This window comes from Fringilla coelebs, assembly GCF_963513975.1.
Source record: "Fringilla coelebs genome assembly, chromosome: 3".
In the NCBI taxonomy this organism is placed as follows: Eukaryota; Metazoa; Chordata; class Aves; order Passeriformes; family Fringillidae; genus Fringilla; species Fringilla coelebs.
In genome coordinates, this window is record NC_140030.1 from 25,648,290 (window position 1) to 25,662,436 (window position 14,147).

The following is a 14,147-nucleotide window of genomic DNA, read 5'->3' on the forward strand; positions in this document are numbered from 1 at the left end:
CCTAAGCTGTTCCTGAATTCCAGCTAAGATTAAGAGGGCAAAGATCTCTGTGTGTATTAGGAGGTTATTTGTACTATTGTGAACTGCGTGTCGTAATTGGGTGTGTTATCTATGTTTAAAAAACCAAGCTCAGACAAAGTACTGTTTGATTCCTGTTAGAAAAGTAAATTATATAAGCAAAAGATGTTTAGTTAGCTCTTTGCTGGAAAGAATGCCTTTGGCATATGCCCGTTCCCTCTGCTCACTCAACTGAAAGATTGTCTCCACTCAGATGTCCCCACTGAGCATGGGGGATCCATTCTGGATCAGATCCTGGTATCAGCATTTGGCTGACATATTTCAGTTATCCCAAAGATGGGTGGGGCAAAACTGGAAATATGGATTGAATTGGTAAGCATGGTTACCAAAACTTTGCTTTCCTTCAGATATTCTGCAGCTAAGATTGCATTTTTGTTTCTTTTATTGTGAAAACAAAATAATCCTACCCTCAGAGGAAGATGGAATTTTAATAATTAATATTAATAGCTCATCTAGATAGTTTGGAATGAAAGATCCTTTAAAAGAAGTGCAAAGTGCTATTAACAGGATTAATGTTCACTTCTTCTATTTCAGGCTGCCTACATAGCTCTATCATTCTTCAGTTCCTACCGGCCATAACTGAAGAGAATTAGAACTATTCCTTTCCTTGATACAAAACCCAAAGGACTTACAAGACCATGAAGAGGTGGTAAGAAAATTAAATGCAGATACTGAATGAGAACTCTAAAAACTCACTCCACCTTCTAGCAACACTTTAACATGAAAATCTCTTTCTTAAATTGGGAAGCAGATCAAACTATGGAGAGAAAAATAGGCTAAGAATATATCAATAGTCCTAAAGTATAGAGTTATAGAGAGCCTTTGAAAAAGATCAAGTGATATGTTCTGTCCTACAAATATCCACAGTATCATAGCGTGGTAAAAGGTTCATACACAGCATAGTGAAGATATTTTTGTAATACAAAAATTATTCTTCAAATACATATCCAGCTAACTTTCAAAGCTAATGCACTGTATCAAAATATTTACCTCGCTCCTGTTTGGTGAAATGCCAAATAATGCCTTTTCTTTTGGCAAATGGGAAAGTACAGCATCAGGATAAAACCTCTTTTGTTCAAGTAACGGATCACTTATACTTTGAGAAAGAAAATGATACAACTTTTCAGATTTACTGCTTTCTGAAACATTTTCAATGACTCTGCAAGAAGTTACATTTAACTCAGCTGCTTCACGTTGTCTGCCTATAACGTGGAGAGCAGAATCCAAAGTAGTTCCTTTTCTATAACAAAGACAACCGGACTTCTCCAGGAATGCTAATTCTCTCCTGTTATCATCCTGTGAACATTTCCTTTTCCATGCACAGTGTTCCTCTGAATTGCTTTTGTCTTGTTCCTTTAACTGTGTGTCTGTCTCATCAGACTTGGCGATCCCCTGATAATCACCATGAACGCTCTCCCCACAAAGAGAATCGCTCTTTGCTTCTCCCGAGAAAACTTTTGCTTTAGCAATATCAACTGAAAGGTCTGTACTCACAGGCAGAGCATTACCAGCCACTGTCACTCTCCCGGGGAGGAAGTCAGCCAATCCCACACCCTTGGGATGAATCTCGGTGTTTTCTGCAATCTCCACTTCACACTGTCTTTTCTCTTCATTTTCTTTACCGTGCACTGAATCTGATCCCACCTCGGTTGATTTCTTTCTCCTTTTTCTTCTGAAATATTTTCTTCCAGGGGAATGTTTATCTGGACTAAAGGGAGCTTTGGCAGGATCTAAATACTGTTCTTCCTTCTCAGCCCTCACACATCCACAGACATTCCCCATTTGGCTGTCTGTAACTCACAGCCACACAGTTTCATTCATTCCCATATATTTAAATAAACTTAAATCCTCCTCAGAAAGTTAAGAGCTGCTGTTTCCACTGTAATTTCTTCCAGACTTCACATGCACCCGCCTCGGTACGTGGCCATTTTGCTTATGAGAAATGCACACGCAATAAACGCTGTTGTGGCTGGCTGCCCAGGCAGGGCCTGTGTCTGATTAGACACTGTGGCTTATTTCTGGCCACCAATCCTCTTAAATAAACATCACTGTTCCAGCGTTGGGCTGTAATGCTGATTGCCTTTCACAGAGATGACATAGCAGTTATGAGCCATAGAAATTTCTCACATGCATTTTAACTTCCCGTTTCACTTAGTAACTTGAGCGAGATAAAGTAGAAAAATATGTAGCAACCTTTGAAACTATTAGCTAGACTCCAAATCCAAAAGTAAGCAGCACAGTAAATAGCAGGGGTTTAGTCAGCAGATTTGTTCTGCACTTTCATATGCTTTTATTACCTACCCAATGATCCACAAAAGGGGAGATTAGGCTAAAGGATCAGAAATTGCTCTGACAGCTTGCTGGGGGTCAAGTTCTTATTTGTATGTGGAGTTTTCATAGCAGCTAATGTGGCTTTTCACTGATTTGTCAGCTATAAATAACCTGCTGCCTCACTGCCATCATAAAAGCACAACAGCTTGCTCAGGGCAGTGACACTACGTACCAGGGCTGAAACTTTGCACAAGAGTTAAACCTTCTGGCAGATAAAAGTGAAACAAATCATAAAAGCCAATCTATCTAGAAAACAGACCTTAAGTTTACTGTTTACAAAAATGGAGATTTATTCTCCTCCCATGCTCCTGCAAGGCATTTCTGTGTCACTCTGAATATAAGATCCAAGAAGCATCTAACTATACCTAAAACTAAGCAGAAATATAAACTTTTAAAATGCAAGCAAGTCCAGCCTCTAGAATATTTTGTTTGGAAAAATCTTTTTAACTTTCCTCTTTGTTTTTGTCATGGATATGTGACATTTACTAAAACCAGCACACATTATCAAGGACAGATGTGTATGGTTTCTCATGCTGAGAAAGAACTACAGAGTGACTTGACAGGAGTTATCAGGTGTTACCATTGACTTTCCCTTGCTTATTTGAAAAGAAATTGCAATAATGAGACCCAGAGACTTTATCCCCAGAGGCCAGTTCCACTGAGGTATTCCACATTTTACTGACAGGATCTAGAATGAGTAATACAGCAAAGATCTAGGATGAGCCTCCAAAGAATTTCCAAGGATATAGTAGCTCACTGATGATTACTCTCAAGGCACTGGGGTAAAATTTGACAGTAATGCTCAGAAAATTTAATACTGTAACACCACAGAATACTGTGATAGATGGGCAGCTATGTACCAGCACAATGCTAATGTGTTTCTTTCCAAAGTTGACACTTGTTCTATGACTAAACTCTTTCCTAGCCTCAATCTGCATTTGCAGCATGCTCAACGTACAGGTGCACTTGTGACATTTGATCCCTTTACTCACAATGAAGTTGTTGTTTCCCAGTCTGTTTAGAAAAATTACTTTAGAAAAGTGACTTTTAGCTAAGACCAGAGGACTTACTGATTTAAAGCACACTTCCATATGGGTCTGACAGGGGTCCCCTTTATTAACAGAAAAACACATTAAAAAATATATCTTTCTAAATGACATCCCTGTGTTTGTACAAAAAAAAAAAAAAAGAAAAGCTTTTTTACCTAAATATATATTTCTTTTTCTTCTCTCTTATCAGAAAAGATGATTCAGGATTTTACAGTGCAATGGGGCAAGGCTGATTTCATTTCACACAGACATAGTTTCTGGTTTAACAACAAGATGCCTAGCAATAATATATGGTTAAAGAGATCATAGTATAATGGTCTCAAAACATATATAAAAACATTACCTTTATAAAGCAGAAATTATGTAAAATATTAAAGACATGTTTCCAGCATTTGAATGGACAACTGCAAATCTTCATGCTCTATAATTCAAAATGTATTAACGTAACCCACCACTGCTAATGTTTTTCTTTCTCCCCAAATTTCACAGGGGAGACAATTTCCCTAGAAATGCTGCAAATTTAAATTTTCAGTGCAAGTGCATTTTTAAATTAATACATGTGGGTATCAAGGTTTCTAAACAGTATTATATTAGATTATTTTACTGAGCTTTACTGGAGTGTGATTTGATATGTATTTCCATTAAACTGCTTACATCTCTTTAACAGTCACCATGATACTATCTTCTTTCAAACAGAAATGTCCCTAAAGTACACTGTTATGCCCAATTTCCCGCAGATTCAGTTTCACACTGACTGTGACAAAAACGTAAAATAATATCTAATTCAAGATAGGTCAGAAGAAACACATCATTGTTATTTTACAGCTGACAATTACATTTTGTAATGCAGTCAATAATTGACAGAGTCCCTGATCTTGCACATCCTCTTTCATTCATACTTTAAATTTTGATTATTTTTCCTAAGAGCAACGCACTTTTTCAAAAATCAGGCGCCATTGAAATACAATTTTAAAAAAAGAGAGAGACAGCAGAAATATAAGAATCAGATCTAAAGGACTGGTTACAAGATCAGTGTTCCCAACAACCCTGCCCTACTTCTGCATATCCAGGTCAATTTACTGAAATGCACCCGGTATAACTGCAGCTAGTCCTAGGAGAGAGGCACAAGGATGGTGAAGTTCTGGAGGGGAAGCTGTATGAGGAGCAGCTGAGGGCACTTGGTCTGTTCAGCCTGGAGGGGACTGAGGGGAGACCTCACTGCAGTTACAGCTCCTTGGGAGGGGAGGAGGAGGGGCAGACCCTGATCTCTGCTCTGTGGTGACAGTGACAGGACCCAAGGGAATGGCCTGAAGTTGTGCCAGGGGAGGTGGAGGTTTAGGATAAGATTTTTCACCCAGAGGGTGGTTGGGCACGGGAACAGCTCCCCAGGGCAGTGGTCAGAGCACAGCCTGACAGAGTTGAAGAAGATTTGGACAATGCTCTTGGGCACATGGTGGGACTCTTGGGGTGCTCTGTGCAGGGGCAGGAGTTGGACTCCATGATCCTGAAGGGTCCATCACAGCATATTCTATGGTAGCTCTATGATTTATCCATTTCTAAATATTATCTAGGAATAAATGCATTCCAAATATACCTCTGCAGATAATTAGTAGCCTTTATGCCTTTTTATCTTTCTAGACATGGGTATTTCTGAGACTTAACAATACTTAGCAGCTGTTCCTGAGAAAGCTGTCAGCTCTCTATTAACAATCTTTTTTTTTTTATTATTTCCCAAGAACCAAATAATAACTTTATAGTCACTTTAACTTTCTAAGTCACACTCTTGACCCAAAGAAAGGATCAAGGACAGCAGAATTGATAAATTGCATTTATATCAGTTGTTAGGGTTTTTAATATAAAAACCCTAAGCAAAATAAGCAAAGACAATAAATGCAAGTGCTAGTAATTAAAGAAAAGAAATGCCACTTTCAGCTAACAGAAATTCTACTGAGTCATAACTTTGGTCTCAGCAAGGAAAGAGACAGAGTTAACAGGATTACACTGGAGGTTCAGAAGAGGGAAACTTAAATTTCTTCCAAAACCTGACAGCTAGAGCACAGATAGATGATATTCTAAATCTCCAGAATAGACTACCACTGAAGCCTGTGAGAACCACCACAACACAGTGATGACCACACCAAGGGCTTTGTCTTGGACATCTGACTAATCTGACTAGACCTGAATGGAAGCTCAGCACTGGTTTAAGGCAGAGATCCAGGTGATCAAAGCTGTTAAAACAACCACCAGGGATTGTTGTGTTTCTTTATCTTGATACTGGGGGTTTTGGTTGGTTTTTGTTTGGTTGGTTTTTTGGGGGTTTTTTTGGGTTGTTTTTTTTTTTGTATTTTTTAAACAAAACATGTAAAAAATACAGATTTATACCCATCAAGGCTGCAAAGTTTTATGGAGAGATTAACAACAGACTTTTTCTGGCAAGAAAACCCCTAAGTTCAACATGAATAAAGGATTAGACCAACGCTTGTGTGCAATTTGACCTGTCTTACAGGCTGCTTAATCACAAACAAGAGGTTAAGATTAAGACATGGAAAACAAATGACTAACACTGAAACATGAAATAGCTCATGCAGATTTGTAAGGGTTTGCACTTAACCACAGATTTCTGTAATTTGTCAAGCATGTCTGTGACTGGGAAATGCAATAATTGCTTAATATGGGACAGGTGCATAACACATTAAAATGGCAATGTTGAGTATTTGTGCATTTCTAGGTCTGCAGAATTATGATACCGTTTGCCCTATGTACACTGCTAATTTATGCTTTATTATTTGCCTCGCATAGTTAGCAATTATTGTACAGGAGAAATTATTCTACTTTGCTAATCAAACCATGCCAGGTATCTTTTATCAAAACCCTAGCAGTAATGCATTTTAGATCTGGATCTAAGATCCCTTTCCCCTCTTTTTTGTGTGTTTATACAACACAGCAGAAGTAATGGAGCGTTTAGCACAAATGGGACGTGTCATTTCACAGCACTAAAACAGCATACCAGATAACCAGCAAGCATTTTGTTGCACAGCCCTGAGGTCACATGCAGAATAACAGAGAGATAAACATAAGCCAAATAGAAAGTGAAAATTAAAGTAGCACAAGATAGAAAACAAGGATAAAAATAAAGGCTTGCCAGCACAAACAAAAGGTTTGGAGCTGTTTGAGCTGTACTGACAACCACTCCTCAAACTCTGAAAGAGATGTTCAACTACCAAATAATAACCACCAACAGGAGAGGTTTTATATGCAGTGAGATGGGTTACAAAGAGAGGAATTTGCTCCTTATTGATGGCTTCATGGCATTAAGGACAGAGACTTCATGCTTCTCTTACCCTTGCTGTGATTCAGATGAGTCCCAGAAATTTCAAGAATTCCACACCCATTTTCTTACCTAAGACCTAGGAATTTCACTATTTTTTTAATAAATCACCAAAGAATTCCAGAAGAAACAACTAGGAATTCAGCTGAGAAATAAAATATCCCAAGAGTCTACCCTAACAAATGCTGAAGGACAGGGAGTACTGCTGCATTGGCTAATGACAGACAATGCAGCTACCACGTGGAATACACTTTATCCTGCCGTCACACACAGTCACAGACGGGACAACTGGCCACATAGTTCCATTTTTAAATCTTTAAGAAGATCAGACCTTGGACTGTTCTGGTTATTTTAAAGCAGAGGCAGAGTAAATTTCAATCCTTGGGCTGCAAGGAATGGTTGCCAGGAGAAGAGCGACTGACGGCCAGACCCACTCTCCTGATCCCTCATGGCCACCTCAAGAAAAGGCAGCATGTGTACTGAATGTGTACCCTACCAGGGATATCCTTCTGTCTTCTGCACATCATTTACTGAAGTGGGCCACCACAGCTGAGCTGCATGAAGGCCACAGCCTTACAAACCCACCTGCCTCACCTTTTCACCAACGCTGGTAAAAGTTTAGCTGCTGATGCTGGACCAAATGAACAGTCTGTACACTGCTTGGGGGCAGACTAATCAAAAGTGATTTTTTTTTAAAGGTTTATGGGGAGTCAGCAGCAAAAAAAAAAAAAGTATTTGCTGGCTAGCAAGAGAAATGTAAAGAGGTTACATGAGTCAAAGGAGGCCTGAGAGAAAGTGCCCATGTGGCTGGAGAGGGCTGGATGGTACTGTAACATCTGCACAGAATCATCACTGACCAGAACCTTGAAAGCAGCATCCTACAGAGGTCTGACAGCAAAAAGCAGGGAAGAGTGGAAAGAAAAGTGTTTAATGGCAGTTCCTGAGCTGAAAAATGATGATGAAACTGAAATAGAAGTCTATTGAGTCATTACTTAGAACTTCCTGAACTTTTTTAAGGTCTGAGTTCACAAAGACTTGCTTTTAACTAGATGGAAGTTCAAAGTTTTTCTTTGCTTCAGCATGCTTTTTTCAACTAACGGCAAGTGACTTTAAACATTTAACATTTGTTAAAGAATACTTGCAGTGGTTTGAAAGGAAATGATCACCAGTTTTCACAGAATTTAAATCTCACTAAAATTGTGATGACTTTATGAGGACAAATGCTGCTTTCATTTATAGTTGCTCATCTCCAATGCAATCAGTCAAAATGTATTGGATGTTGAAGGAGTCCATTAAAGTATTAATGTGTATATTTATACATACAGCCTATGATTATACAAAATACTATAATCTGGTTTAGCATGTTCTACAGGTGCCAGGAAAATAACTTATAACAGCTATTACATTATGAAACTGAATTTAAACTAAGCCAACTACTATTAAAAGCATGTGAAATACGTACATTGAAAGCTTGCATAAATCCTAGCAGCATAGATGCATTGGGGTTTTTCAATACCCACAGAACAAATTATTTTCTTACATACTCAGTTTAGTAATCCACCAGATTTCCCACTACAGCTTTTCAGTAACTCTTATGTAATTACTTGGGACACAGAAGAATGAGTACTCTCTGGACTTGTGCAGCTGCAGAAGTCAGTGCTGTAACATTTTATTTATCTAGCTATGCATACCAATTCACAAAGCCATAGATATAATTCAGATGCAAGAGAAACATAATCCTCAAGTGTGTATTAACTTTTTTTTCCCCATCATGTCTTTCCCCTAAATCATTCCTAAATTCATTCAAATAATCAGAGGGATTTTCTATTTTGAGTAAATAATACCCTGCAGATAAGGGCCATTACTCAGAGAAACAATAAGCCACAAAAAACAGCCAAAAACAATCTCTGGCATCTTGACTACTTCCCAGACTGCAGTGTTATTAGAATACACATAACTGATGTGTAGCAGAGCCAGTAACATCACCCAGCAAAGAGCTTCTTATGCTCACTGAGAAATTAACTACTTCTGCAAATGATGGGAAAAGTAAGGGGTAATTCAGATTAAATGACCCCCGCTTAAGTGTCTAGATACTCAAGATACTCATGTTTACACACTGGCTAGGTTTTGAAAAGATCAGTCTATGCAGTGGGGGCAGGATTCAGTTCCCTCAACATGGAGTTCTGGAGCTCTTTGAGATATCCTGCAATATCCCAACTGGCCTGCAGCTGCAGGTCCAGAAGATCATGAGTTTCTTACAGGTCTGGTGTCTCATCAGAGAACTCCACACTCATGTCCTGCATACTCCAGGATATCTCAGGTATCACTCAAATGCCACCTGTCTTTAGGAGACTGAATCAAAAGCCCAATACTAGTTGTTCAATCAACAGCAATGATTCACACCCTGAAGCAGAGAGGTAAGAAAGTCAATTGACCATCTAGAATATTTGAGACACTTGAAAATACCTGAGATATCCACATGGAGATAGAATTTACACCACAAGACCTAAGGAAACCTGCTTCCCACTGCAAATGCAACTGGATAGGAAGTGTCATCTCAGAACACACACAGCAACTATGCTGGACAAGGGAGTAGCTCCACAGGTGCTCTAGGCAGCTCCTTCAGGTGATCTGAATTACTCCATCAGCCTCACCCTCTAGTCCTCCAGGCCTCAAATCCATTGCTAAACATGTTTTCCACCATTTAAGAAGCACTTGATCCTGCTTCATCTGTCTCTTTCCAGATGAGGCTGAGTTTCCCATAAGGCCCAGGTCATGCTTCTCGTACTCACATGGGTGTCTCATAAATCTCCACCAACACAGATGTTCATGTTTAGTTGAGTGAAGTGAACCTCCAGTAGCTTGTTAGTTGATTCACTGTCTAGGCTGTACTAGTAAAAACTAAACCTCTATCCTTCTGATTATCAGATTAGACAATTGCATAAGAACATAGCTCCCCATAAGCACACGGATTTAGGTGTCTTACAAACTGAATCTAATCACAACTTTGCCAATAAGTAGGGAACTACTCCATGCATAAACAACTTGAGGTCTAAGTATGTACATTCTTCTGAACTTCACATTCTGAACCCAAAGGGGCCATATGCAGGTGACAAAGACACTGACTTGCCATATCAAAGAGAAATAGCAGGAAATGTCATGCATGAAATGTCAAGTAAGCACAGACTAGTGCAGGGCATATGCCTCACACCGCTTCCTGACTGGACATCAGGAAGCATTTCTCTTCCTTGAGGGTGGTCAGACATTGGAACAGGCTTCCTAGACAGGTGGTTGATGCCCCAAGCCTGTCAGTGTTCAAGATGCATTTGGAGAATGCCCTAAGCAACATGCCTGAACTTCCAGTCAGCCCTGAATTGGTCAGGCAGTGTCAATAGATGAGCGTTGTAGTTCCCCTCAAACGGAAATATTCTACTCTGACAGATCTACAAGATCTGAATTGTACTTGCAGACATTTAGTTGGTAGTTATTTGGGTAAGGACACAGCAAAGTGTGTTTTGGCTACAATTTAAATGCTTCAACACATTTCATATGGAGCTGACTACCTTACAGGGGAAAATCCTTGCCACACCACCTCACCTAAAGAAGGTAATTTATATAAATTGGTTTTCCTTTTCATCCATTTTTTACAACTGGCAGGACTAACGTTCATGACTTTTTACAAGCACCTAAAATTGTGCCAGATGTCCTGTGCTACACCTAATCAGAAAAACTAACAATTTCATTCTGCAAAAGCCTAATAATCAGGTTCAGAAACATAAAATACACATCAAGTAAAGGTTTAACTCCCACTAACAGCTTCTATTAGTAAGTTGTTATTAATATTTATTTCTTAAATAGAGCAACCTTCAACCACAGCCTAATTCTGTGGGTCATGCCTAAATATATTTAAACCTATCCTTTTCTTCTCTGTATAACCATGTGGGAGCAAAGACTGACATAACAAGGGGAGCTGAAGGAGCTCCAGGTTCTTGCTAGTGGTTTCTCCTTTATTCTGTGTGCTGGTCTGGGCTAAGATGTGCACCCTGTTTATATCTGGGTACCATTGGCCCTATTCATATCTTTGCTCCACAGTAGAATTTGCAGAAGGGCACATTAGATCCTAGCAACCTTTCTGGCTTTTTAAAGAAATTTCTTCTCAGTCATAAATCCAGCATGGAATGCTCCTAAGTGAACGATACTTTTTCTGTGTGATCTAGCAAATTTCTGATCATTTAAAATGCCTGCCCAGCAGGGAGTTCATCGCTAACAATGCCGCAGTCACTAAATGGGAATTATCTGTCATCTGAATTACATCATCTACAGCCAGGGCCATTATGCAAGCCTCCTTTTGAGGAGCAATGTAACACCACACACTGTAAGGCTGCATTATACTGTACACAATCCCACCAGTGTACAACAACCAGAGTGCCACCTAGTGTGACCCATGCCACCATCGCTGGGACCAGAAACAAATGCTGACACGGGAGGAACTGCTAGAAGAGGCTGAGAGAGTACAGCTTGCTAAAATACTCACAGCAGCAGATCCTGAATGAAAAAAATATTCAAAATTTTTCAATATATTTTAATACTTATAGAAAGAAGTCTGTAGAATAAAACAAGAAGGATATGTCCAAACACTGGAAGAAATACATCAATTACTGTCTTTAATGATGTTCAAAACTGAAGCTTTTTTTTCTCTCACTCCACACACAGGAAATTAGAAAATAAAATCTTGAGGTTCAGTTTACATCATGAAATAAGATACATCATCCAAATCTTTAGAGAAGAGATAAAATCTGTGGAGTCCTGTCTACGTGGACATTCCTCACAACTGTGCAAGAAACTGACCAAAAACATATAGTCAAGCAAAACTAATCTTACCTGAAAGTGCAAAATTATGGTCCATATCAACCCCAACGTCAATTTGGGATTCCCATCTGTTATATCATCATTTCTGATGTTAACCAGTTTCACCTGCCATCATAGAAAGAAAATACAGGCAAAATTAAATAAATATGCCACAAATACATACTGCATTGCACAGGCATGACTATAAAGGATGCACTACTCACTTCCTGAGCCTACTCTGCTGCGTTTTTTAATTCTCAAAAGCAGAAAGGAATTGCATTCTGCCTGTAAGTGGCCTGCCAGGAATTGCCCTCTCCCACTCACACTGGCATGAGGAAATTCCTCAGCTGTCACTAGGCTGGCAGATCTGCTCCCCATGCCAAATACCCTTTGCCTCAGCTCTTGTCAAAAGGGGAAGGCACGACAGAGCAGGGCAGGATAACATGAATATAATGATCTGTGGCTGCTGTATCAGTCCCAGGGCAGTGCTGACACTGGAAGTTATCACTGCCGTTCTTCCACCCCCCACTTTCCTGTACTTAAACAAGGATTCAGCAGCAGGAGAACTGGCCTGCTAAAACACAGCTTGATAAAACTAGGAATTTAATATCACATTCAAGTAAACAGTGGCTTAAAACCAACAATAATTATTATAGTTTCTGATGCTGTACTCATTCATAATGCTATAAACAAATGCTTAATAGGATTAAAACAAGAGCTGCTGTTATTACACTCCCACAAAATCACACCCAGAGTAAGTTCAGTAATTCCAGTTTTTTGCCTAATTTTATTAATGTATTAGTATATTAATGTATTAATGTATTCATTTCTCTATACATATTATGCATCCATATAGCCGAGCAGTTAAGGATAGCTCAGCTAAAAGATATTTTAGGCTTACAATAGTAAAGTTTCATGCATATACCCTTTTCAACATATACCCTGTTATCAACTGAACAAAGCCACGTCCTTCTTTTGATCTGCAGAGATAATCTTTACTATTTGGAGAGAAAAAAAGTGCCAAACCCCACTCTTGGCAAGAAAGACAGTGTATTCCACAGTGTGTTGTTTGCTTTTTTCTCAAGTCAGGCTTCAAAATTATCAATATATAGGCTCTCTCTACCTTATAATCACAATAAAGCATTGTACTTGGAGGTTACAAAGCCAACCTGAGCCAGTTAACTCCTAAATATATAGTTTAGAAACACCTAATAGAGGGCTGAAATTTTAATCAACTGGAAGCCCCACTGACAATTTCCCAAAATGCTTTTGTGACTGTCAAGTAGCCATTCATTTACTTTGTAGTGTACTTGTTCAGTAGCTCACTTAGGTTAACAGGTAAAAGTTTGCTTTGAACTCAGCAAAGGAGGATTTTGTTCTCAGTGCACACATTCCATTCAGTGACCCAAAAGGCAGATTTGAAATTTCAAAATGCAAAACAATATCTGGTTTCATAACAAAACTAAGTATCTGTTTATGGTTTGCTATCTCATATTGTCTCAAAATTCTGAAGTTTTTTAAATCAACCAATCAGAGAGTAGATTTTCAGGGTCCATTCATTGGGATGTGATGGATAGGGAGGAACAGTTTTTCCTTCCATGTTTTGGATAAAGGGAGAAATCCCTTTATTCTCCCTTTGGAAAAGGGAGAAAACAAGCTTCTATAAGCATTTAAAATATATTGAAAAGCAGAAAGAAATTCACAGTAGTAGAAATGCAACAGTGTAGATTTCAAGTGTCTGGCTAAAAGGAGACGCAAATGAAATTAAGCCTGAATCTTCCACAGTGCCCAGGTGACTCTGACACCTCTCTAATTCATCTAAAAAGATGAGTTTTGCTTTTATCAGGATCAAAATTTGAGAAAGTTTTCCCAAAACAAATACAATCAAAACAAGGAACTCCCATACAACATTCTAATATATTTGAATTGGCATTTTGCACTAAATATTAGACTGTGAACAAAACTGCATACCAGCTAGTGTCTGGGCAGCATGAAAGACATTTAAATTTGCTATCAGCAACTCCTAAGGATGTCACCCATAATCTTCTCCTCTTTAATAGCATATAGCACATGGAATGTGCTGTTATTGCTCAGGAAAGGGTGGTGTAAAACTACCTTTCCCAGATCTCTGTTAACCATCTCAAGCATGACATAAAGCTGAGCCTACACAAGCAGCTGTTAGACAACATGCACGAGAGACAAAGCAGGACAAATTTGTGATTTATTAGCTATAGGTGACAAAATTCTCATTAATTCTTTTTTTTATTATTGTTTTCATCATACCTGGCGCTTTTTCAAATAGTCAAGTGCAATTTGGACGTTCTGCAGTCTGTGAAAACGCATCCGACCTTTTTCTCGGGGCTACAAGTGGAAAACAGCACTTGTGAGATTTTCTCATCAGACAAAAGAACAAACAGTCTGATTTTAATACACCATGTAGAACATTTGAAGCAATACAGCTTTAAGGAAGTCAATACCTTTGGTGGAAAAGTGTGCTTTAGCTATTTATTTTA

The 14,147-nt window shown here is 38.8% G+C and overlaps 1 protein-coding gene across 8 annotated transcripts in view; it reads right to left on the reverse strand.

Moving 5' to 3' along the window:
• Positions 1–14,147, reverse strand: part of LOC311152026 (dystonin-like) — a 255,181-nt gene that overhangs the window by 164,746 nt on the left and 76,288 nt on the right. For 7 of the 8 annotated variants that reach the window (XM_084202770.1, XM_084202771.1, XM_084202769.1 and 4 more), the window contains 2 exons: positions 13,918–13,995; positions 11,668–11,760 (listed from right to left, as the gene is read on the reverse strand). In XM_084202770.1, the coding sequence (XP_084058896.1) occupies positions 11,668–11,760; positions 13,918–13,995 (171 nt within the window). Of the gene's footprint in view, positions 1–1,572; positions 1,964–11,667; positions 11,761–13,917; positions 13,996–14,147 lie in introns of those variants that run through there. The other variant, XM_084202774.1, reaches the window with a different exon arrangement.